At 41.7% G+C, this 26,476-nt stretch overlaps 1 protein-coding gene across 1 annotated transcript; it reads right to left on the reverse strand.

Annotated features, from left to right (window-relative positions):
- Positions 1 to 2,301: 2,301 nt before the first annotated feature.
- On the reverse strand, positions 2,302 to 26,222 carry LOC142402885 (uncharacterized). The gene is made up of 3 exons (XM_075488775.1): positions 26,162 to 26,222; positions 23,673 to 24,758; positions 2,302 to 2,456 (listed from the first exon to the last, which is right to left on the reverse strand). The coding sequence occupies exons 1-3, from the start codon at positions 26,220 to 26,222 to the stop codon at positions 2,302 to 2,304; spliced, it is 1,302 nt and encodes a 433-aa protein (XP_075344890.1).
- Between the last annotated feature and the right edge of the window lie 254 nt (positions 26,223 to 26,476).

Genomic DNA, 26,476 nt, shown 5'->3' on the forward strand with positions numbered 1-26,476 from the left:
AAGATGAAGAGTCTGCAACGCAGACATTTAAGAGAGAAAATGAGCAAGATATTCAGTAAGCAGTGCTGTCTTGAGTTTCTAACAGGATTTTCTTTAACTTTTGCATGCTGCTGTTTATATTAATATAATTACCCTGGTGTTTCTAGATGTTTCAAACTAAAAATGCAGTCATGCAGCTAGATGTGAAAGGCAAAGTACAATTATAATGAATGCCATTGAGTGATGCACCAGTTCTTGCTCTCCAGTTAGATTTGTGGGAGTAGAACAAGTTCATTTTTTAATCTGGAAATGCTTCATGAAACTATACTGATTTCAGGGCTACATCTATTGCAGCTGATAAATAAAAACAAGACATAAAAAAACCCCCCTCCTACTCAAGGATATTACATAAAATTATTCCTTAAAGATATTGTTCATATGGAATACTTATACTTTAAAAGTAACAAATAGATATGAGCATCCCTGAATCAGCACTGTGAAAGTGGATAGCAAGCATAATTTTTGAAAGGGGTAATACTGCTGATCTAGTTTCACAGGACCACTGTTGTGTTCATCTCATGCAAAGAAAATCCTGGATCTTAAAGGTCACCATTACACAGGGACCATCAGCAGTCCCTCAGGTTTTGAGTGAGCATTTTTCCAATATAGGTCTGGTATAAAGATACTGAAAGCAGAACTGGGACATTTTGAATTAAATAAAAATCTGAAAAATGATTACTTCAAATAAGGTCAGAGAGGGTTTTTTTTCTCTTTAATGTTTAGACAGGAAATAATTTGTTTCACTCAGAGTCTCATCTCTCCATTTTTAGCTAGTTGACCCTTTTTAGAACCTTTTCTATTAACATTTTGTCAATTTGTAAGCAAATGCATAATTTATAACTAAAATGCCAATGTTGTTTAAAAACACGAAGTGAAACTTCTAGTAAAGAAGGAATTAATTTTGAGATGCACGTAAACAAAAAGCCCCAACATTTATGTTTCCCAGCAATGTTTTTTCTAATCTAAAACCATTGCTAAATTTGACCCTCTTTTGCGACTGCTGACCCATTTTGAGTCTGCTGAGGACGGGGGAGGAATAGGAAAGAAGGAAGTTTGTCCAGTTCTGCAATGATCTGTTTCTCAAACCTTGTCTCTGGGGAGCTTCTGAAACAAGGCCATAACATATGGCATGTGTGACAACTTATCAGATTTTTGTCATTCACAGGATCTGTCCTGCATACTTCACAAAACAGTCACTTTCCCAAAAGTTGGTCTGCCCCAAATAATGGTTTTTGTTTTTAACTGAGTGTCTACGCCACACACTGTCTTCACATAAATGTTCATTCACCTCTTCTCTGCTATTTACTGTTAGCAATGACAATTTTAAGAGGAAGGGGGAAATCACCTCCAGCTGAGTGGTGTATATGTGTTGATACTTTTCTAATAGATTAGCAATACGGTTTTGTGCTTGGCTAATGACACAATTTGGAGTTAATATAGCAACTTGGGTTTTTATCCATGAACTTTAGGCAGTTTATTGACTGTGTATCCAGATTGAGTTCTGAGAAAGGTAAAGGCTACTTTGGACTCCTAAAGTGAGCAAATGTAATGTGAAATCACTGGGACAAACGCAGAATTGCAGCACTGTAATTCTGTTGCACTATGATGATGAAGGAGAGCAGCTGGTCTGCAAGCACAGCACATCTTTTAAAATAGAGAGAACTAACCATATTAAAAAGCTAATTTTTGCCAGAATACTCAAAAGTACAATTCAGTAATTTTAAAATTATTATCTTATCTTTCAGTTTTTGATACAAATCACAATATTTCTTCACATAATATTTCAATTAATTTTGAGATATTTTGCCAAAATACAAGGATACCACAGTATCCACACATCATTGTATGGACTGTTTCTCCTCCACCCACAAATTTTCTAATTCTATGCCAAACAAAAAAGAGCATTTGACAAACCCTAACCTAAAAGGAAATCCCATACATACTCTAGTACTTTTCTTCCTTATTATAAATGTTTCTTTACCTCTACACCATGCCCATTCCTCTTTGAATCAGATCCTTCTCTAGTAATTCAATTAATTATAATTTACTGCATTGGAACTTCACGCTTCTATGCAATGCACAACTATGTGGGGCAGCAACCAACAAGCAAGGAACAAAATCCAAAGCACACGAGTCAGAAAAGGCAAGAAGAAAAGTGCAGAGAGATTTTTGCCTTCCATCAAATGTGCTAGTGAGAATAAGCAGCACTCCATTTGTTTAACTTTGCTGCAACTATTTGTATGCATAAATGCATACATGCATTCATGGTTTGATGGGCTGAGGTCTAAGAGTAGAGAAAATAAACTGAGGGAGGAAGTGAAGAGGAGGTTTGAAATTCTCATATTCATTCAAGCGAGTTGTTGCATCTGAATTGATTCTTACTGCTGTGGCATCAATTACTTTGTTGTGTGAGCAGGCTGGAGTGAAAAAAAAACCACACATGCACACACAGAGTGCTCTATAGAATTCTAATTCACTAAACCCAGTGATATAGTAAAGATACTTCACACAGAGAAAAATGTGGTGAACAGCAAAACAAAAAGCAGCACTCTAGCTACCAAAGTTGAGGGGAACCTGCTGTGGCTAAGTAGCAGTGGTGTCCTTAACTGAGGAAGACACTGCTGGAGCAATTCTTCTCTTTCTGTTCTTCCTTTGTTTCCATTCTTTAGGGGTTGTGACTTTTATACCTCTTTTTTATCTCTTGCATTTTTTACCATATAAGGGATTTTTACAGGTAGGATACATGTTCCTTGTTCACTTTGTTATGCCCTAAAACCAGTCTGACTGGCTCTCAAGGTTGCACTCTTTTAGTGCAATTGACCATTTGTTGATTTTTTTAGTGCATTTATTTAGTGCAACCATTAATTGACCATTTTTGATTTGTGCTTCCACCCCACCTTTGGCCTTCTGCTACCACCCAGTGCCTGTATTCTCAAGGCCTCTACTATCATCTTCTGCCATCTTTTGCTTGTACTTTTGATGACCCCTGTTACAGAGCTGGATGATCTCAAAGCTACATTATCATAGACCAAATCTAGAGCCCTTGCTCCCTGCAGTTTGGATATATTTGAGAAATTTTAAAGACCATTCTAGAGTACATATTTCCCAAATGTAAATATGAATGTATGTGCAGCATGTGTAGGGACCTGGATGTAGTACTGCTACTCACTGTCTACAGTAGGGTTTCTTCTGTGTCAGGAAGCATGCATCTATCATGTCAGTGTTCTTTACCCAGACCTCGATGAGAAGTAGGACACAACCTAATACAATAATAAATACTGTAAAACCCGGAACAAACTCTGCCTGACCTTCAACTACTTTCCAAGACATATTTTCAGCATTTTCCAAAAAGGCAACAGTTATGTAGGAAGCTATCCAGTTTGGCAAGCGTGCGAGAAAGATGCCAAAATTCCAATTTCATTTGCCAAACTTAAGAGTATAATATATATCTGCAAGTTTCCAACTGTCAAAAGATAAGTATTAGTCACTTTTCTTACATGGTGAGAACATGTATGCATCTTCACATGTACACAGCAGTCTTTCCAGTTAACCATATTTCTTTTGGTTAAAGCATATGAACATCTTACTTCAGCACAGACATTTTAATCAGACATTCAATTCTTTCTCAGATGGTGAAAATTTCTCTGCAAGCACCCATTAACATAACCTGAAATGAAAACTAAACAAAACTCACAGGTTTTGAATAATGGGGCTGGAAGAATTGCTTCAGCTTTTGTCAGATATCTAGTAAGTTAGTTTTGAGGCTCACGTGAGTTCAAGACTGATGCATGACCACTCTGCTTAGCCACAATGAAGAAAAGAAAGATTTTGCCCTATATTTCTTTTTTCAGACCTTCCTTAGTTATGCTGGGAAAAGTAGAGGATTGGGAAAAAAAAATTATTTTGGGGGCTATAAAGCCCACTTGCTCTCTTGATTCTCCAAAGCAAGTATCTATGACTAATTCCAAGTTGTATTTATTTTCATGCCTTCCTGCTTAAAGAGTCATGCAACCTGATTTAAAGGCTGCATTCCAAGCACTCTGCAAGCATAGAACCCCAATGTTTCAGATTTTCCTGGTCGATAACATTTTTCAAATCCCAAAACAACACTAATGAGTCAGGTACAGCTGTGCTGTGTTTGCAAGAGAAAAGCCCTGCTTGAGGCAGTTTTTCCTGTAAACAGACTATAGGTCAAAGAAAAATATTTTAAAAGAAATCCACTTCTGAGGAGTGCCTATTGTAGCAAGTTGTTTTATCCACTTCTGCTCCAACAAGCCAATATTAACAAAACAAAAGACCCCCTGTAATTAACAAACGGTAAGGAAAGAATTTATCATTAGAAACAGCCACTGTGTTTAACCTGTATATCAGAAAGCATATAAAAAGTAACACTGCACTATGCCACACAGCCCATGCTTGCTCTTTACGAGGCAAAGCAGAATCTAAAGTTAATGTACAATGAATTTTTCAGTCAGTACAGGCAGCCTAGTAAACAAGTCACAAAATAAAAACAAACTTGAGTCTCCCCCATCCTGCTGACTCCACTTGTGTTTAATGTTTTACTGGTTCAAAGGGCTACTGTATAAACTTTCTGATTTAAGCCAAAAAAAATCAGAAATGTTAAGCTAGAGCAAGTATCACATTCATTGGCCATAAGTTCAGCTAGCTAACTTGAATCAGTCAGATAACATTATCAAATTAAAATATATTTTTAAATGATTGCAGAAAATTAGATGTTTAAATAAAAGTGTAGATGAAAAAGTGGTGAAATCTATGTATCTGAATAGTCGCCAATTGCCTTTTCTTCAATATTTCAAACAGACAATTTCTATTGGTTTTATAACAATTGTATAAAGTTTATCAAGGCAAACACAATATTATCACAGCAAGGAACTGCCACAATTTGGCAATATTAAATAAATATCAAGTTGATTTTATAGCTGGGGGACATGTTCCATGTTCTTAGATGTGATATAAAGTGTGAAGAAGGCTGAAAGAACCACCTTCTTTCAGGTGGTAAATGTTATCTGAGCTCAGAATGTACTAGAAAGTGGCAAGAATACTTCTATTTACTAACAAGGTAATGTTTGAATTGATTATCCAGTAACTATTGCTGATAAGCCTGGGCCAAATGTAGGTGGATTTATTTCTTATCTGCTACTAACACTAGGAAATATCCCCAGTTTTAACCATTACTTAAGTCTAAGCAGAAGATTTGCCATCTTTTTGTCCTTTCTATAAATTAATAGTACTTCACCATCTGTTAGGATTTTTTTTTTAATATTTGTAGTTACATATATGCCTCTTCCTGAGAACAAGACCTCCAGGTATTCATACACATCCAAAATAGGTATTGTAAAGCCTTGTCCAAACAGGGCAATTCAAGGGACTGGGGTCGTACTCCCCTCAAGTCAGTGGTGAGAGTGAAGAGCAATCCAGAAAGCTAACTTGCTTGGCAGGGATATATCAAGAGCTGCCCAACCAGAAACACTGGAGTTTAGACTACGTAAAATGGAATTGTAGTTGCTTAAACCTCAGAAAACAATTCACTCTCTCCTGAAAACAGTTGTCACTCCTGAAGGCACCTGAAAATCAATTTGCTTTGGTTTCTTGAATGCCTGAACTCACTCTCTTGCACCATCCTCTAACCTGTAGCTAGACATGGATATTAAGGGATGTTATGAGCAGCCGCTGCCTTCAGCAGTTCTGGGCCCAGGACTCACTCCTGCCTGGCTGCTGGAGCCCAGTCTGTTATGCCCAAGGGTCTCTGTCTCAGGCCAACTGATGCAGCTGCTGCTTTCCTGTTTACAGGTTCAACCAGTAGTGAAGCTGAGCATGTATCCAAGAGACACACACACACACAAAGGACACTGGCAGCTACAAAAACTGCCACAGACAAGGTGGTGCCTTCAACAGCACCTACATATAGGACTCACATAAAACATAAACACAGACAGCCAAGTCCCCTTCTTCTCCTTCTACTGGTAAGGATTGCAGCTCACTAATGAAAGCACACACGCACCCACCACTCTCTAGGGTCACAAGTACACGCACATTCACAAATTCCTCAAGTGTCAGCAGAGCCCCTCTGTCCATCCAATACCCCTGCCCAGATCCTGAGCCCTCTTACCCACTCCAGAGATCTCCTACTCGCCAGCTAGTCTAGCTTGGTGCTCGCTGACAAAAAAGACGCATGCACTCACGCACTTGTCTTACAGGCATCCCACGCTTGCAGGTGTATTAAGAGCTTTACGGAAGACATTACATTTGGGTAGTGCACCCTCAGTAAGTTTGCAGATGACACCAAGTTGTGTGGGAGTGTTGATCTGCTTGAGGGTAGGAAGGCTCTGCAGAGGGACCTGGACAGGCTGGATCGATGGGCTGGGGCCAATTGTATGAGGTTCAACAAGGCTAAGTGCAAGGTCCTGCACTTGGGCCACAACAACCCCATGCAACGCTACAGGCTTGGGGAAGAGTGGCTGGAAAGCTGCCAGGCAGAAAAGGACCTGGGGGTGTTGGTTGACAGCCACCTGAATATGAGCCAGCAGTGTGCCCAGGTGGCCAAGAAAGCAAATAGCATCCTGGCTTGTATCAGACATAGTGTGGCCAGCAGGACTAGGGAAGTGATTGTGCCCCTGTACTTGGCACTGGTGAGGCCGCACCTCGAATACTGTGTTCAGTTTTGGGCGCCCCACTACAAGAGAGACATTGAGGTGCTGGAGCATGTCCAAAGAAGGGCAACGAAGCTGGTGAAGGGTCTGGAGCAGAAGTCTTATGAGGAGCGGCTGAGGGAACCTGGGTTGTTTAGCCTGGAGAAAAGGAGGCTGAGGGGAGACCTTATCGCTCTCTACAACTACCTGAAAGGAGGTTGTAGAGAGGTGGGGGTCGGTCTCTTCTCCCAAGTAACAAATGATAGGACAAGAGGAAATGGCCTCAAGTTGTGCCAGGGGAGGTTTAGACTGGATATTAGGAAATTTTACTTCACTGAAAGGGTGGTCAAGCATTGGAACAGGCTGCCCAGGGAAGTGGTTGAGTCACCATCCCTGGAAGTATTTAAAAGACATTTGGATGAGGTGCTTAGGGACATGGTATAGTGGTGGTCTTGGTAGCGTTAGGTTTACGGTTGGATTCGATGATCTTAAAGGTCTTTTCCAACCTATACGATTCTGATTCTGTGATCCTGGGCATACCATGTCTGCTCTATTTGGCCTTGTAATTAAGGCTTGAGAAGCCTGTATGTTAGCATGAGCAGCCACTGTAAGGGGACCTGCTGGAGTGCCCTGTACTAGCCTGTGCTGCATGCTGGTGGATGTTATGACAGGGAGAACGTTCCAGCCTGTCAGGAGAAGATATATGGTTTTGATTCTTACACAACATAAAAGGCACCATGGCATGGGAGGGAGGAGGAACATCTCCACAGATGGGACATGCACAGCATGCCATAGGAAAATTCATCCGGGGTCTGTCTGATGCTGCATGAAATCAGGATTCCCAGCATCTGGAGGGACATAAGATTTACTCTTACAGGGGCTGCCCTATGCCAGACAGCCATTTCCAGCCATCTCGGCAAAGGTCCCACTGCAGGCCAGATCTGAGCCCACCAGCAAAGTTGGTGGTGCCTCTGTGAAAACATACTTAAGAAAGGGCAGAAAGCGCTAGACAGGGAGAAGAGGAGGGAAAAACAAAGAGTGAGAAACAGAGGGAACACCAAGGTCAGAGAAGAAGGAAGAGGAGGTGTTCCATGGCAGGTATTGCCTGCAGCCCATGGAGAACCCATTCCAGAGCAGAGGAAGAGTGCAAGAAAGAAGGAGCAGCAGAGAAAAACAGTTATGTACTGACCGTAACCTCCCCGCCATGCACCCTGCACCACTTGGGGCAGGGAGAGGAATCTGGAGTGAAGGAATGAAGTTGAGCCTGGGAAAGGGAAGAGGAAAGGTCTTGTTTTAATGTTTGTCTTTTTGTTCCCTGCTACCTGAATTAGTAATTAATTTTTTATTTTAATTTTCCCCAAGTCAAGTCTGTTTTGCCTGCAATGGTAATTGGCCAGGAATCTCCCTGTATTTATCTTGACCCACAAGCTTTCTCATTCCTGTTCTTCCTATTTTCTCTCCCCCCTCCTGCTGAGGAGGGGGAATGAGCAAACATCTGCAAGGGACTTAGCTTTTAGCAAAGGCTAAGCCTCCACAGCTAATTAGAGAAAAGATTATTTCCTGAAAATTTGAGGGTTGATATAAGGGGAAAATGATATTGAGTTGTACATATTGTATAATTTCTGTCTTGTGGCAAAAAGGAAGAATAGATCACACATTATATTACTATGAAGAAAGGACAGACTAGGTACAAGGAAATAATTTTTCACCATGAGTGTGAGTGGTTATGCACTAGAACAGATTCCCAGAGAATCTCTATTCTTTCAACTTAAATTGTTTCTCTGATTCTAGAAAGGGCACTGGATAATTCTTTTCCACAGTGAGTAGGTTAGAGAGAAGACCGACATGTCTGTTATGTGTTCAAGGTTTATAATCTGATGACTTTCTGGCCAATGCTTGTATTGTTTTTACACATCGCTTTCTTTTTTGCCATCTCCACTTCTCATTTGCCTTATTAAATAAATCTTGATTTAGAAATACCTTCAGTCAAATGCAAGCCATTGGAGGCCACTGAAAGAAAAAAATCGAGGCTAAGCTCTGTCCCTAAGAGGTTAGATTTGTGAAACCATTTGAACACATTATCATTACACCACCTGCAGATGTACTGGAGCAGTGAAGATGGTTTTGGTATCTTTATGATGATTGTGTAACTTATGACCTTGATTTTTTAGTGGTGTACCTCTACTCTTGCTAGTATCAGCAGAAGAGCTTGATTATGTGTGGCACAACTCCCAATGAGTTTTGACAGAGCGACACCACATAGCAACTGAGGGAAATTAAGATAAATATCTAATGCAGGAAAAACCAAGAAAGGGCGCCAACTTACAGCGAGCTATGACAAAGCATGTTGTTCGTCAGCAACATCTCAGAATAGTTCTTTCATTCATTATCTATACAATAGTCTCATTTAGAAGACCTAGACTGGAAAGTGTGTGGTTGTTATCTGCTTCAATGGCATTTCTGGATGTCATCCTGATGGTAAGATGGTCTTACCTGTTCTTAGGATGTCTCTACTGCAAGCATGCCCAAAACTGGATCTTCTATACTTCTCAAAAAAACAAAAGTGGTGTTTTGTGTGTACCAGTTCTGATGGTAGTTAATTTGATGTCTGCGTTGCTTTGTGCCTCAAATTACTGTTATATTCACCTTACTGCATTAAAAACAAACCCTCAGTAAAAACTAGGTCAAAATGGCTAAAGATAATTCACTTACAACATCCTGAGCTGATGCTCAAGGTTAAGTTTCACTATACACTGTCCTTTCTTTTTACATGGCACAATAAAATGGTTCAAAACAAATAGTTGGCATGTCTAATAATCTTGCCTGAGCAGAGCGAAAAGGTGCAATTTCTCCTGGCTTGAAAGATTGGTCACATCCCACCCATATTTCCATTGGAAACACAGTTTAGATGAGAAGTGTCATAACTCTAAGACCCTTAGGAAGCCAAAGCAGAGGGCATTAATGTCTAGAGCCTATTTCGGAAGTAAAATCCTTCCCTGAAGAGGACTGAGGAACCATGGTCTCAGTTATCCCATAGCATGTTCAAACCAACAAAGTAAATGCAATTTAAATAACAGTAAATGCAAGCTAGAGATTTCTAATGGCAAGTAAATTGCTTATTATCTAGAAAAAGTTGTGACCAAAAAAATAAAAAAAAAAAGGAGAGGAGAGGGAGAACTGTTTGAAAAACAAGTTTTTACCATTGCTGAATGAATCAGAATACACATTTCTCATGCCATCTGTTTAATTCAAGATCCAGTCTATTAAAAATATTGCGGTAAATCAGAATTTATGTAGATCTGGTGCTAGTGTACTAGACATTTATACAAACATGTATACTTATATGAAGAGCTTAATTCTTTCCCCCGAGAACTTACATTTTAAGACAAGAGATAGTTCAGGTGTTGAGAACATGAACTATAACTGAGTTATAACTAACACCTCTGACATCTTGCAAATTCATCTTAGATTTCTCATAGCACCTCCTAGATTAGAGAATTCCAGAAAACATGTGACGTGAAATATTTCTAGAGAAAGCAAAACAACTAATGAGCAAGGGGAAATTCAGGATTCTAAAACACACTGAGCTACTGACCTGCTCTTTATGAAAGCATGGTTAGCAAGAGGTAATGGGTTGGACTGAATGTGCACCTTGGAAATAATCTTACATTATCAGGAAAGATAATTAGGTTATTTATTTTATCTCTATTTTCTATTCTCTTATGTATTGTGCAATTATATTTTTTAAACATAAAAAGTTTAGATTTAATGTTAATCTTTAACAAAAGAATACCACAGAATCTTATTTCTAGTTTGCAGAAGGCTACCTTGGAGAATTCATTGACTACTATTGGAAGAAACTGAAGAAAAAATTTGTGTATGAACTCATTAGTTCTTAACCACCATGAGGCAGTGGCTCCTTAATCACATTCAGTTGGAAGCAAAGGCTGATATACTCATAGATATGCTAATCTGACTCTATATGCATTTGACTGTATTATAGACACAATAATGATGATGTTCTTACAACATGCATTCATTAGAGATCAGTCTAGATCAGAACAACGTAGGAACTAGTTCTAGGAACTTTCTGCTTCTATCTACACACTGATGTTGCAGCAACTTGAAGCAAATGGGCCTTCCAGAACCCAAGATCAGTGAACCTTCAGGTCATATGAAAGACTGACCCAAGACATTAAGGTCCTGTGCAAATGGAAGACCTTATGCTTTGTGACCAGTGTAAATTTGCATCCATGAAAGAACAAAGTAATTCCTTATTGTAAGCAAAGTGTATCCATGGAAACATTGGATTTACAGATACTGTGATTTGTGCAAGTGAAACAACCATTATTTGTAAACCCCAATGCTGACAAGGACTAACTCATTTATCTCCTTATCCTCTGCTCAAGTTGAAGGGTGATATGTCAGAGCACTTGCATCTCTGACAAAAGTGTTATTTTTTGATAAAAAGTGGAAAGTCTTCCAGAATTAAGTTGCAGGACAAGAATAGATGACCTGAATAAGCAGAAAGAATGGCTTCAGAAAAATATTAATGAATTAGAGACAAACTGTTTATGAAGTGATAATTAAATGCTCAAAAATAGGCTATATAGGCTGAGAAGAAGATCAGAGAAGAATGAGGTTTTTACAGTGATTGATAAATGAGATCAATAAGGTCAATAATGCAGTACTAGTGCTAAAAGAGAGATACGTTGTGGGAGTATATTAGTGTATTTAAGAAGTATGTGGGAGTATATTAGTGTATTTAAGTTTAAGAAGAATGAAAGTCCATACTCTGCATTAACTAGAATGAATTAAGATACAAGGCCTACATACACTAGGAGTTTCTTTCCTGGATTAAGCACCTTTTTCTTGAAGGTCTCATACCCTCTTTCTTCTCTTGCTTTCATCCTTCCACCAGTTCTCCTTTTACCTTTTATCATTATTTCTAGACACAGAACCCCAACCACTGTGACTGTTCAGTGTGTGTTACAGTGCAAGAGCTGTGGGGGCACCAAATGAAACTAACACAAGGAAGATGCAAAATAAACAAAAGGAGGTGGTTTTCCACAGAACATATGGCCAAGTTTTGGATAGTAATATTTTACAAGGGTTCAAAAAGTGACTAGGCAAATTCATAGAAGAAAAATCCATCACTAGTTTTTAATTTAATCAAAGCCATATCTTCAATTTGTCTAATGTTGAGAGTGTATGTGGGAAAATTCATACATGATTATCTTGTTCTTATATGCTTCTATATGCAGCTGCAAGACACATTCTTATATTCTTTACAGTGTATTATGAAATTCTGAATACTATTATGAATGCTTTTAATATTATTGTAAATGTTTTATAAAAGGTGAGTATACTGTTTCAGTGACTTAAGGTACACTGTAGCGTAATGGCATGTTGTCCTGGTTTTGGCTGGGATAGAGTTAATTGTCTTCCTAGTAGCTGGTATAGTGCTGTGTTTTGGATTTTAGTAGGAGAATAATAGTGATAACACGCTGATGTTTTGGCTGTTGCTAAGCGGTGTTTACACTGGTCAAGGACTTTTCAGCTTCCCATGCTCTGCCAGGTGCACAAGAAACTGGGAGGGGGCACAGCCAGGATAGGTGATCCAAACTGACCAAAGGGCTATTCCATACCATATGATGTCATGCCCAGTATATAAACTGGGGGGAGTTGGCCGGGGGGTAGCTGCTCGGGGACTGGCTGGGTGTCGGTCAGCAGGTGGTGAGCGGTTGTATAATTTTTTTTTTCCCTCCCTTGGGTTTTGTTCCTCTCTCTCTCTTGTTTTCCTTCTCATTACAATTCATTATTATTATTATTACTATTATTTTGTTCCAATTATTAAACTGTCCTTATCTCAACCCACGAGTTTTCTTACTTTTGCTCTTCCAATTCTCTCCCCCATCCCACCGGGTGGGAGTGAGCAAGCGGCTGCGTGGTGCTTAGCTGCCGGCTGGGGCTAAATCACGATACATGTTTTCCTTGAGGTATGAATTATCCATTTCTTTTTCTCTTTCTCTTTCTTAACAGGTAATAGAAATCTGAGCAGGAGGTGAGATAATCTACATTTGCTCTCTCTTGCTCTCATCTCTTATGTCATCTGAAAAAAGGATGCAAATATTGTTCACAAACTAATGGACCTATACTTGTGGCTAGCTGCAAGGAAATGATTTCTAGAGATATTGTGATTTTTTTTTTCTTGACTTCCAATTTTTAGCCAATGGGCTTGAGCTGAACTTAGTCCTTCAAATATTTTGCATCTTGTCCCTCGGTAACTCCTACTTCCTGAAAAAAAAAAACCCAAGAACAGAAATTCATAAGTATTGAAGTATTGTAGAAGATCAGTTGCTAATGCAATCTCTCTTTCATTAAACAGAAAAAAAAAAAAGAAAAGAACCAGAGCAAAGGGCAGAAACAATAATATAAAACATATGAAAGAAATAATTGAAGAAATAGGTAATGGCAGTATCCCCCTTTCCATCATTTTAGCTATTATAGGATTTTCTTACAAGGAAACAACTCTCTCTATCATTTCTACTGTCAAACAGAAACAATGTTCTCATAACAACTTCTCGCTGTACTTTTAAAGGCAAGGCCACGCAGGTGGCTTAATCACCGGTACCGAGTGGGAGCTGCCTGCAGGCTCCTCTGTTACAATGAGCTGTCTGAGTCTATCCTGTGGCCAAGGAAATTGTGCAGCACAACACAGGCCTGGGCATACTCAGGTTAACTGTTATGTGGATCACTAACTCCTCAATGTACAATGGTCTTCTCGTCAGGATCACTACATACATGCAATTACAATACAGCAGAATTAAAGATATTAGTCACTGTTGAGAATTTCTAGGATAGAGATAACTACTGTAGAAGTACTTTTAAATGCACATCGCTTTCTTATACTGCACAGAGGCAAGCTGTGTCTCATGATAGTAACCATTCCATTGTCTGAACATGGTAACTGTGCATGTAGATGAAAGTATCTGTTACACAGTTTGAGCAGATTATTTTTCAGCAAGACAGTCTACATTCTAGGACCAGAATAAATCAGACTGGTATACTTAAATCAATCTGTTATTTTGGAGGAATATGAAAGTCGACAGCAATAAATGCACTCTCAGATCATATCAGTATTTCACATATCTTTTATCAATCAGGTATTAACAAGGTTTACACCAGTTAAAATCCGCTCTTCTATAAACAACTGTAAAAACCCAGTGAGAGATTAAACTGTAGTCAAAGAAATTGAAAGCAAGCCATCAGGACTTCCTACTGCTCAAAAAACCACTTATTATGTAGGCATTTTGTAGAAATGGATGTTAGGACTCTACAATATGGACAGGACAATATTTGAGAATGTACTTTTATTTCAGAGAGTAATAGAAATGTCATAATGCTTCTAAGATTTTTCCATTTAGTTGAGGAAAACTGCTTATAAAAGCAACATATAATATAGTTATTTCTGTTCAGTTCCAAATAGCTGAATGTTTATATGTCATATAGCTTTCTCCATCTACCTCCATCTCCCATGAGACTAGTGCCGATGTTGCACTTTGAGATTTTTTTCCTTCAACTATTTAACTGCTTGATGTTAGCAGAGGCTGTCAGTCCATATGCCACTTTCAGCCTAATTGATAGATCTGTGAGTTTGGATTATAGGCTTGTGCATAAGCAAATCTTTTAATTAAACATGATTTTGAAATTTGATTACTTTTAGAGGGAGTTATTGGATGTGGTTACCTACAAAAGCAGGACACTAGAATTAAATAGTATTTCTGCCTGTTCCTATGAGGTTGGATTCTTTGACCATTAACACTGTCCAGCAACTGGACTGCCTTGGGGAGAGACCAAAGGGACTGCTTGAGGGTGTTTCAGGGTTTCCAAACAATGCATTTCTAGAGTAACTTCAGGGTGAAGTCTCCCTGCACACTAAATGAATCCTAGATCTCTGCATTGCTTCACACCTGCAGGCATTGTGCTCCTCTTTGAGAGAGTACACTGTAGATTTGTGCAGTGCACAGAAGCCTCGTATGTGCTTGCCATGGCAGTTAACAAAGCACAGTAGGCATGAACAGTGACCCAGGGGTCCCTTCCAGTCTTAATTATCTGGTTTTCAAAATATGAACAGAGGTAATGTAACTGAAGCTGTCCTATCTGTCTTAAAGACTTGGCAGTATCAATCCATGTCTGCTATGAGAGCTACCTGCCCTATTCCCCTCCCTGGCATGTCAGCTTTATTCAAGTGCTAAACAATTTACCAGAAACAAACAAAAAAAGATTTGACAGGCAACCAAGTTAGGGGGAGAAGGGAAAAAAAAGAAGGGGAGAATGAAGGAAGTGGAAGCAAGCTGAACCTAACAGATGCAGAGTGAAGACATGCATGGAGGTAAAAAAAAAAAAAAAGAAAAAAAGAGAGTATAAAGTTAGGGATAATGTACTTTGATATAACGAAGGAGGTAAAACATGAAAGACTCCATTAGTAAGATGTTCCAGAACTCAAAACCATATCTCAGAACAATAATTCAGTCACACTTCAGCACACTTTTGGCATGTGCTTGATTAATTTTTAGTTACATTTTTACAGAAGTTAAAATTGCCTAGGTACAGAGAACATATATTGTAATGATTTTCTAAGACTTAATGATAAGTTATACATTTTAATAAGAAATATTTTTGGTGCTGATTCCTAGGAAAGATTCTTAAAGCTACACACACAAAAATAGCCTTGTTCTAGACCCCTGAACTTTGTTGCTATTCATATGAAATAAAAACACAAGAAGCCTATCTATTCCCTTCACAGCTATATAGACAAAGTAAAACACATTTGTTATTTAAAACTGTTTAACACCAGGCACTAGTGACCACATAAAATGCCCAGTATTATGTCAAACATAAAAGACACAAAACCTGAGGAAAGAAAATGTTCAAGAGTATGAAGCGTATCAACATTTACAATGTGCATGCACAGAAAATTGTGTTGGCACAATTATTCGGCACTGGTGAGGCCACACCTGGAGTACTGTGTCCAGTTCTGGGCTCCCCAGTATAGGAGAGACATGGACATACTGGAGGGAGTCCAATAAAGGGCCACGAAGATGATTAAAAGACTGGAGCATCTCTCCTATGAGGAAAGGCTGAGAGAGCTGGGACTGTTTCACCTAGAGAAGAGAAGGCTCAGGGGGAATCTTATCAATGCGTATAATACCTGAAGGGAGGGTACAAAGAAGAGGTAGCCAGGCTCTTGTCAGTGGTGTCTGATGACAGGACCAGAGGCAATGGGCACAAACTGAAACACAGGAGGTTCTTGTCTGATCATAAGGAAAGACTTTTTTGCTCTGAGGGTGACCAAGCACTGGAACAGGTTGCCCAGGGAGGTTGTAGAGTGTCCCGCCTTGGAGATATTCAAAAGCCGTCTGGACACAGTCTTGGGTAACTGGCTCTAGGTGGCCCTGCTTGAGTAGGAGGGGGTTGGTCAAGATGACCTCCAGAGGTCCCTTCCAACATCAACCATTCTGTATTTCTAGGATACTAGGATTCTAAGCCTGAACCAGAACTGCATTGCTCTTTTAGTCTACTTACCTAATACTCCCAATATTACATAAGTAATTTATAACCAAGATGAAGATAAAATCCATGATGTCAACTCTGTTTTGGACTGACTGAGAAAAGTGACACCTTTATTATGTCCATATCATTAGCCAATTAAGACAGAATGTTTGTTAAAATAATTAGAATATTCAATTCATTAGTCAAAAAGGATTACTTATTTTCAACTGCTAATGCCATTTTATGAAAGGAAATGGCTCAGAAATCCAAGATTAAACTACCTCACTAACTGAAAAGTTACCAAACATATTTTAAGATATTATAGTTGTACGTTCTTAGCCTGGAAGTACAACAAGTAGCTTCTATTGCATAACCAAGATAATCTGGCTATTTTTCTAAGAAAAACAAAGATGTAGGGAGTTGTATTGGGAGCCTTGTGTAAGACATTGTATTCGAGGAGTCAGTGATCCTGGGCAAGCCATGTCTGCTCTATTGGGCCTTGTACTTAATGCTTGCGAAAAAACTGTAAGGGAATGTCCTGGAGTGCCATGTGTTGGCCTGTGCTGCATGCTGGTGGATATTATGACAGAGATAACATTCCAACCTGTCAGGAGAAGATATATGGTTTTGTTTATTACAGAAAATAAAAGGTGCCATGGCATGGGAGGGAAGAGGAACCTCTCCACGGATGGGACCTGCATAGCATGCCATGGAAAAAAAATTCCATATGGGATCCATCCAATGCTGCACACAAGTGAGGTTCCCAGCAGCTGAAGAGACATTAAGATTTACTCACTATCTATATTCCTGTTTTTATTCTATCTTATTAAAACAGCTATTTTATTAAACCATTTGTTTATGGTTTAAAACCATTTTATTAAACCACCTTGTATGGTGCTGTGTTTTGCATTTGTGGCTAAACCAGTATTGATAACACCAATGTTTTAGCTGTTGCTGAACAGTGCTTGCCCAGCATCAAGGCCGCCTCTGTTTCTCACTCTGCTCCCCCCCCCAGTGAGTAGGCTGGGAGTGGGCAAGAGGATGGGAGGGGACACAGCCGGGACAGCTGACCCCAAATGACCAAAGGGCTATTCCATACCATATGATGTCATGCTCAGCAATAAAACTGGGGAGGGGGGGTAGTCTTTCCAACATAACCATTGCTCAGAGAGTGGCTGGGCATCGGTCTGTTGGTGAGAGGTGGTAAGTGATAGCCTTTGCATCGCTTGTTTTTTTTTTTTCTTTTTGTTTCCTGCACTTATTAAACTGTCTTTATCTCGACCCATGAGTTTTTCTCGATTTTACTCTTCCGATTCTTTCCCCCATCCCACTGAGGGGGGGAGCGAGTGGCTGGTGGGTGCTTATTTACTGTCTGGGATCAACCCATGGTGGTCCTTTTTTCTAAACAGAGAATGCTAATTAGTGCTGTAAATTCTCCCATTCAAAGCCTAATATCATGTCATCTTAATATGTAGTACAGAGTCTTTACTGTGGTTCAACATCTGCCTTTCAAAGAACTCTAATTTCAGCTTTCTATTTTTGTTTCCTCATTGATTTGGTAAAAGATTTCTTTTCTAAAACTGAATTTTATCTCCTGGTTGTGACCTGAACAATATGTCTTTCTTTTTAGGGAACACTTGCATTGGTCATGATGGATTTTAAGATTAACACAAAGAAGTTACTTTCATTATTAATGGAGAGATTTCTATCTACATCAAACTAGGAATTCTTCAACATGACCAAGATAATGAGTTATCCAGCAGTTATGCCTTGCTGATATTACTCCTACACATCACTATAAGCATGGACAATTCACAGAAGATACTATGAAGTTACTGCTTTAAATGAGAAACTGCTTTAGAGTAGAAACCTGAGTCTGGAAGGAATCAAAATTACTTTAGGAAGAGCTATTAACTCGTACATCTTATCACTGAACACTTACTTACCATGAAACAACATTTCAAAAGCAGAAAATGTGGGATCAGTAGTTCTCATACAAACAAGTGTGTTGTATGTAGAAACACGAGTTAACAATATGAACAAAAATTTTTTTTAAACTACATTTTTCTCTCTTTATTAACTGGGCAACTATGTTCAGACTGACCACAATTATTTAACTAGGCTGTAAACCCATGAACTACTACTTGTTTCCTGTACGGGATAAAGTTCTGTCTGCTACCTCATAGTACATTTTGGTCCATGGCCAAGACACAGATATTGCTGTGCCTTTTAAAGGCTTTTTAAGGCTTTAAAAATACTTTATTGAGGGAAATTATCACCTTTCTCTATCATATTTTTTTTTCTAGACTGTTTCAATTGCAGCTGCCTCAGCAAATAAGTATTTATTTTACTTTCTTGCCATCTTGTGGCTTAAGCACAAAACACATTTATAAAAAGAGCTATAATTGCTCTTTTAATATTATTTAGACTATGTTGTGCTCCAAACCAAACCTCCCTTTACAACAAAGCCACTTGCAGCTGCGTGGAGCTTAAGTCCAATGAGATTCTCAGACAACTTAATCCAATATAAAGAAGTTGAGTCTGATAGCCCAGATCTCACTACAGAGGTGATGGGCCATTCTGTCTTCCAGAGACTATTTCCTTTAACTGAGGTCTGGCCAAGGCAGTGTGTTGCATTAAGAGTTACTGTTGCATACAAATAGGAGTCTGAGGAGTGGCTGGGGGGGGAACCCTCCCGTTGAGTCACGAGGTTCAGACAGGACCTCCTTGCTTTCTAAACTCCTTCTCAGAGAGGAGTCTAGGTGCGGCTAGGTCCAGTCTTAGTCTCAGACTTGGTCAACAGTTTATTTTCTAAGGACTGTGTGTATAGCCACTTATCAGAAGCAGAGCCCTCTCAGGGCTTTCGCTAAGGCGACAGCATTAATTTACAACGTTATAAGTCCGGTCGTGTCCAGCGTACTGAACTTCACGATTACGGATTCACTAATAACGCGCTTACACCCCCAGTCTAGTCGTGTTACATGAACTATCATGGCCACACATAAAGAGTCTGGTCATGTTCAATGAGAACTATCACGGCTAGATCAATGAAGAGTGCAGTTTATTAGAGCAACAGACACACAGATTCTTTGGATTACCGGTGATAAATTCACTGTCTGCAAAGCACGTGCAAATACCAAGAATATGAGTAACATGGCTGGACACAAATGCGTTAAAAGATAATAAAGCGACTCTATATAGAGATTTCTAAGTTTCCTGGGGAGGCACTCGGTATAACCAAGTGTTTGAATCTTACCCAAAGGCGTCCCGATGGGGGGGAAGAGAGGCTCAGCCCATCAATTGATCCCAAACGTCGGAGTGATACGCGATGGTGTCTTCCCTCACATTCTCTTTCTCTTAAACCATTTTATACTATTTTTCACCTTTTGGGTGGAGCTTGAGTGACTCTAGTCATACATACCTTTGTTTAGGATTGGTGTAAAGTTTTCTCACTTCGCTTTTAAAGGTATAAGCTAGGAAAATTCAAAGCGCAAGCTCAGTGAGGGGTGGTCGCACCTTGGAGGCGGGTAGCCTTTGGGATGGAGGTGTGTTTTGGTATTATAATGATGTTATAATGAGCAAAGTTCACCAAAAGGACAGCATTTTGTCAAAAACATGGCAGGCTGTTGGCCCAGGGTAGTAAATATGCAGCTTATCAGTTCCATGACACCTTTAAGTTCCCCTATTATTGCAGAGCCTGGCCGCGGCATCTCCACACCGCTCCACCCTCCGGGCAGCGCCTCTTAGAGTCAGCACACCAAGTTCCCCTGGCGTTACCGACATCTAAGGTTGCAGGCCTAGGGAACTTCCATGGAATGGATTCCTTGCATGTCAGCCGCATTCCACCTGGGAAGCTTCTTCAATGCTGTGCCTTACCTAACAGTGTGAATATAAGTTCTAATTTCTAAGTCACCTCAGCCATTACCCCACATAATCTACCCCGTGACTATAGTCACTCAAGCTTCACGATATTTGGGATGCCTTGGGTGTGTCACATACGTTCTCGGGGCGAGGATTATCGAGTACGTATACGTCTTGCGGGGATATTTGATGAGACAAACACTTTACCATAGTCCAGAGTCTAACATACAGTGCAATGGTTAGAATGAAGCATAACACAGTGAGCATTAGCAGAACAGCAACTGGATCTATCCCAATCTATTAATGCATGGCTCCGTGGCTGGTGTCATCGCCACGGATTTGGTTTTTTTGACAACGGGATGGCCTACGCCGCACCGGGTTTGCTGGCATCTGATGGGATTCATCTTTCTCAAAGGGGAAAGAGAATCTTTGCTCAGGAACTTGCAGGGCTCATTGACAGAGCTTTAAACTAGACTCGAAGGGGGAGGGGGATAATATCAGGCTTGCCCGAGAGAAGCTGAGGGGCGACGTGCCATGGTTGGAGGGAGCGGCTGACAGCGAGGACAGTCGGCCTGTGTCTCTGAGATGTGGGGGGTACGCTTGGGCACAGCTGAAGTCGAGCAGAGTTGAGCCAGGGGATACTGAGGCAACGGGAGCCAAGAGGGAAACACCAGTGAAATGCCTCAAAGCACGCAAGGGGTGTTCTTCTATGAAGGAGACACGGACGACAGCCCAGCTGAAGTGCCTCTACACCAATGCACGCAGCATGGGTAACAAGCAGGAGGAGTTGGAAGCCATTGTACATCAGGAAAACTATGATATGGTGGCCATCACGGAAACGTGGTGGGGTGACTCGCACAACTGGACTGCGGCGATGGATGGCTATAAACGCTTCAGGAGGGATAGGCAAGGCAGGAGAGGTGGTGGGGTAGCCCTATACGTCAGGGAGAGTCTGGATAGTTTAGAGCTCGATGATGGTGATGATAGGGTGGAGTGTCTATGGGTCAGAATCAGGGGGAAGGCCAACAAGGCAGATATTGTGGTGGGAGTCTGTTACAGACCCCCCAACCAGGATGAGGAGACAGATGAACTATTCTATAAGCAGCTGGGAGAAGCCTCACGATCGCTAGCCCTTGTTCTTGTGGGGGACTTCAACCTGCCGGATGTCTGCTGGAAATACAATACAGAAGAGAGGAAACAGTCCAGGAGGTTCCTGGAGTACGTGGCAGATAACTTCCTGACGCAGCTGGTGAGTGAGCCAACGAGGGAAGGTGCCCTGCTGGACATCTTGTTCACCAACAGAGATGGACTTGTGAGCGATGTGATGGTTGGAGGCTGTCTTGGGCAGAGTGATCATGAAATGATAGAGTTTTTGATACATGGAGAAGCGGCGAGGGGGGTCAGCAGAACTGCCCCCTTAGACTTCCGGAGGGCGGACTTTGGCCTGTTTAGGAGACTGGTCGAGAGAGTCCCCTGGGAGGCAGCTCTTATGGGCAAAGGGGTCCAGGAAGGCTGGACATTCTTTAAGGAGGAAGTCCTAAAGGCACAAGAGCGGGCTGTCCCCAGGTGCCGAAAGACGAGCCGGCGGGGAAGAAGACCGGCCTGGCTGACTAGAGAGCTCTGGCTCGAACTGAGGAGAAAGAGGAGAGTCTATGACCTCTGGAAGAAGGGGCGGGCAACTCAGGAGGACTACAAAGGTGTAGCGAGGCTGTGCAGGGAGAAAACTAGAAGGGCCAAAGCTGAGTTAGAGCTCAGTCTGGCTGCTGCTATAAAAGACAACAAAAAACACTTCTTCAAATACATTAGCAGCAAAAGGAGAGCTAAGGAGAATCTCCAGCCCCTAGTAGACGGGGGAGGAAACACAGTGACCAAGGATGAGGAAAAGGCTGAGGTACTTAATGCCTTCTTTGCCTCAGTCTTTATTAGCAGGGCCGAATGTTCTCTGGGTACCCAGCCCCTGGAGTTGGAAGATAGGGATGGGGACCAGACTGGAGCCCCCATAATCCAGGGGGAAATGGTGAGTGACCTGCTGCACCACTTAGACACTCACAAGTCTATGGGGCCTGATGAGATCCACCCGAGAGTGTTGAAGGAGCTGGCAGATGTGCTCACCAAGCCCCTTTCCATCATTTACCAGCAGTCCTGGCTAACTGGGGAAGTCCCTGCTGACTGGAGATTAGCGAATGTGACACCCATCTTCAAGAAGGGCCGGAAGGAGGACCCGGGGAACTACAGGCCTGTTAGCCTGACCTCGGTGCCGGGGAAGCTGATGGAGCAGATCATCCTGAGTGCTATCACACGGCATGTAGAGAATAACCAAGGGATCAAGCCCAGCCAGCATGGGTTGAGGAAAGGCAGGTCCTGCTTGACCAACCTGATCTCCTTCTAGGACAAGGTGACCCGCCTAGTGGATGAGGGAAAGGCTGTGGATGTTGTCTATCTAGACTTCAGTAAAGCCTTTGACACGGTCTCCCACAGCATTCTCCTGGAGAAACTGGCTGCTCATGGCTTGGACGGGTGTACTCTTCGCTGGGTAAAGAACTGGCTGGACGGCCGGGCCCAAAGAGTGGTGGTGAATGGAGTTTACTCCGGTTGGCGGCCGGTCACAAGCGGTGTTCCCCAGGGCTCGGTGTTGGGGCCAGTTCTGTTTAATATCTTTATCAATGATCTGGACAAAGGGATCGAGTGTACTCTCAGTAAGTTTGCAGATGACACCAAGTTGTGTGGGAGTGTTGATCTGCTTGAGGGGAGGCAGGCTCTGCAGAGGGATCTGGACAGGCTGGATCGATGGGCTGGGGTGAATTGTATGAGGTTTAACAAGGCCAAGTGCAAGGTCCTGCACTTGGGCCACATCAACCCCATGCAACGCTACAGGCTTGGGGAAGAGTGGCTGGAAAGCTGCCTGGCAGAGAAGGACCTGGGGGTGTTTGTTGACAGCCGCCTGAATATGAGCCAGCAGTGTGCCCAGGCGGCCAAGAAGGCCAATAGCATCCTGGCTTGTATCAAAAATAGCGTGGCCAGCAGGACTAGGGAAGTGATTGTGCCCCTGTACTCGGCACTGGTGAGGCCGCACCTCGAATACTGTGTTCAGTTTTGGGCCCCCCACTACAAGAGGGATATTGAGGTACTGGAGCGTGTACAGAGCAGGGCAACGAAGCTGGTGAAGGGTCTGGAGCAGAAGTCTTATGAGGAGCAGCTGAGGGAGCTGGGACTGTTTAGCCTGGAGAAAAGGAGGCTGAGGGGAGACCTCATCGCTCTCTTCAACTACCTGAAAGGAGGTTGTAGAGAGGTGGGGGTCGGTCTCTTCTCCCAGGTAACAAGTGATAGGACAAGAGGAAATGGCCTCAAGTTGCGCCAGGGGAGGTTTAGACTGGATATTAGGAAATTTTTCTTCACCGAGAGGGTTATCAAGCATTGGAACAGACTGCCCAGGGAAGTGGTTGAGTCGCCATCCCTGGAGGTATTTAAAGGACGTTTGGATGAGGTACTTAGAGACATGGTGTAGTGGTGGTTTTGGCAGTGTTAGGTTTATGGTTGGACTCGATGATCTTAAAGGTCTTTTCCAACCTATATGATTCTGTGATTCTGTGATTCTGTGATTCTGTGGATGTAGCATCTTATTGAGAATTCTGGTTGCGGTCGGCAACCATCCTAGCAAGGTGTCCCACCAATGGTGTCCTCCATCCTGCTTCACTCGTTCTAAGACGCAATGTATCTCTTCCGCGTCATGATGGACGGTGACTAATGTCTTATGTCCATTATTCCAGATGCGTTCCAGCAGTTGATTCAGGTCATCGTGTTGCAGTAGTTTTCTCACCAATGTGAGGTTCATTCCAATAGGGGCAGGTAATAAGTCTTGGTACAGTGTATAGTCAGCTTGCAACAGTTGGTGAGTTGTGACAGGAGCTGAATAGTTGAAGTCACATCCCATAATTTTGGTGAAATTACAAACACAAACGTTTGAGTGATTACCTGTATCTACAGCGGCGTTATCTACAAATACAAAATCACAAAAGGTTCTCATGCAAACGCATCCTTTCCCAATATATACAAGTACAGTTTCAGGGGCTTCATCTGGTTGTACTTCAAAATGGCAAACATTTTGTTCAGTATCAAGACAAATGTCTTGGGCTTTGAGGGTATTGCTCTCACAAATAAATCCTTGTTGCTCCCGTACAACGCACGCACTCGCATCAATAGTTTGCCATAGGTTCCCATTTTGTTGGGCCCATACTCTATGTTCTAATGGATAGAGTATGGCTCCATTGTGATTCAACCCCAATGCAATGATTGGGTATATGGTACATACCGAAGCATTGCGTATTGTTAAGACAAAAGCTGTGGCTTTGCCGTCAGTAGGGTCGTAGGTGAAATTAACTGGATACCACCAGGATTGGAATTCTTTCTCAAATTCAGTTGCATTATCCCAAATTACTTTTTGAATTTCAGTGGGCAGGGTGCCTTCCTTGCCTTCCCGTATAATTGCAGCTACTATAGATTGCATCCACAGTTGAGCTTGGATACAACTAAGAGCTAAAGAAACATTGTGTTGGGCTGCACCAAGTGCATCCATAATTAACTGGTGGTCCTTCTCATTTACCTCTCCCCACTGAGGCAACATATCTGATAGGAGCCATTGGTTAGCTCCCAGAGCTGAAAGAGAAGATTGTAAAGGGTGTTTCAGGGCACTCAAGTCATTGGTTACTGTGGCTAATTTATTAGCAAGTACTTCAGCATCTATGCTGTTTAAGACTCCCAGTCCCATTCCTAAGACACCAGTCACATCTCTCTTTGGTCATTTTGGAGAGATGAGAGACCGTTTATGCAACCATGCTGACCATCCTGCGTAAGGAGTACCCAGGAATGGTGAACAGGTAAGTTTAATTGCAGAGATATTGGTCTGCATTGCTAATTCCACCCATTTGAGGGAGTATGACGGATTAAACAGCACTTGTTGCTGACCTGTATTTTTAATTATGTAAGGGCCTGTGTTGAAGGTGAAAGGAGTTAGACTAATGAGAGGCCGAGTCGGTACATTTTCAGACGTTTGCGGAGGCAGAGGTTCCTTATCCTTTGCAACCGGCACAGATGTTGCTGTATCAATCACAAATTCAAATAGTAATTCAGTGCCTCTGTAACCCCAAAGACAGTACACAATTATAGGTTTGGTAAAGGTAAGATTGTACCAGCGATCTGAATTTTGTTTCCGGTCTGGAAGAGTCAGTATAGACTGTTTTAATTTCAGTCGGTCTGTGGTAAGTAGACCCATTAGTTACATGGCAGCTAATCTGTACTGTCTGCCCTGGAATGGCTTGAAGTCTAGCCATCCGGAGAGAATCATTCCAACTCCATTCATCTTTTGAGTATACTTCATTTTCATGCATAACTAGAACAGAGAGACTTGAGTTCCTTCTGTTTTGTTGTGTTTCAGTGCTTGCACTATATCGTGACAATGCATGGTCCCAAGGGTCATTGTAAGATACCGTGGTAAGAAGAGGTATATTCCTGACTCCATCTTGCAGTGTGTCAAGTGGAGTGGGTGAGGTTAGGTCGGGTGGTGTAGTTGGATCAGGTTCAATCATATCTATTTTGAACCAGAATGACAGGCCTATACAGTGTTGCCCTGGCCCTGTACAGTGTTGTTGCCATACACAAGCCACAATAGTGGGTCTCACCAGAGTAAAGTTATACCAGCAATCCCACTCGTTGGTGATGCAAGGCTTTGATGCTATTGGATTTCTGGAAATGCTGGATATTGTCATGGATGTGACCTTTTCATGGGTTGACCCGTTGATCATTCTACACCCTACCTGGATCTCTTCTCCTGCTTTTCCCTTCAGGAGTGGAAGCCATCCTTTATCCCAGCTCCACTCGTGTCTTGAGAACACATGGGAATCATGCATAATTACAGTAGCTAAGTTTAAATTTTCTTTGATGGCACGTGTTCCAATAATTCCATTGTATTTAATGTGGGCTTGGGACCACGGCCATTCTGGGTTTTTCTGGCTACACATCAAAGGAGCTGTCTGCAAAATGCTGCCGAATTTGAAGTATACTTTGATTCCAATACAACTCCCCTTGCCGCATTTTGCAGACATCTACTTCAATTGGAGTCATCTTCTTTCAGGATTCCTGTGAACACAAAAAGGAAACAAATGTGCTCGGTTGTATTTAACCCGCAGGGTTAAAAAGAGGGTGAGATGCACTGGGTGCTAATCCGGTGTACTTTTCCTGCCAAGGCAGCCATCCAGGGATGGGCAGCTCCCTATATCAGTGTCACTATTTCTGCCATGTTTGGAACTGCGGCAGTCAAAGGTGCAGTGTTAGCGTTTAACTGTCGGTAATCCACTGTAAAACGCCATTGCCCGGTT

This window comes from Mycteria americana, assembly GCF_035582795.1.
Source record: "Mycteria americana isolate JAX WOST 10 ecotype Jacksonville Zoo and Gardens chromosome Z unlocalized genomic scaffold, USCA_MyAme_1.0 Scaffold_18, whole genome shotgun sequence".
In the NCBI taxonomy this organism is placed as follows: Eukaryota; Metazoa; Chordata; class Aves; order Ciconiiformes; family Ciconiidae; genus Mycteria; species Mycteria americana.

Coding starts and splice junctions, on each gene's coding strand:
- LOC142402885 (XM_075488775.1), bottom strand. CDS start 26,222: ATGACTCCAATTGAAGTAGATGTCTGCAAAATGCGGCAAGGGGAGTTG. Junction 24,759..26,161: donor GGAGTTGTATTGGAATCAAA/GTATACTTCAAA, acceptor CTTCTCTTTCAG/CTCTGGGAGCTAACCAATGG. Junction 2,457..23,672: donor AGAATCACAGAATCATATAG/GTTGGAAAAGAC, acceptor TTTTCACTCCAG/CCTGCTCACACAACAAAGTA.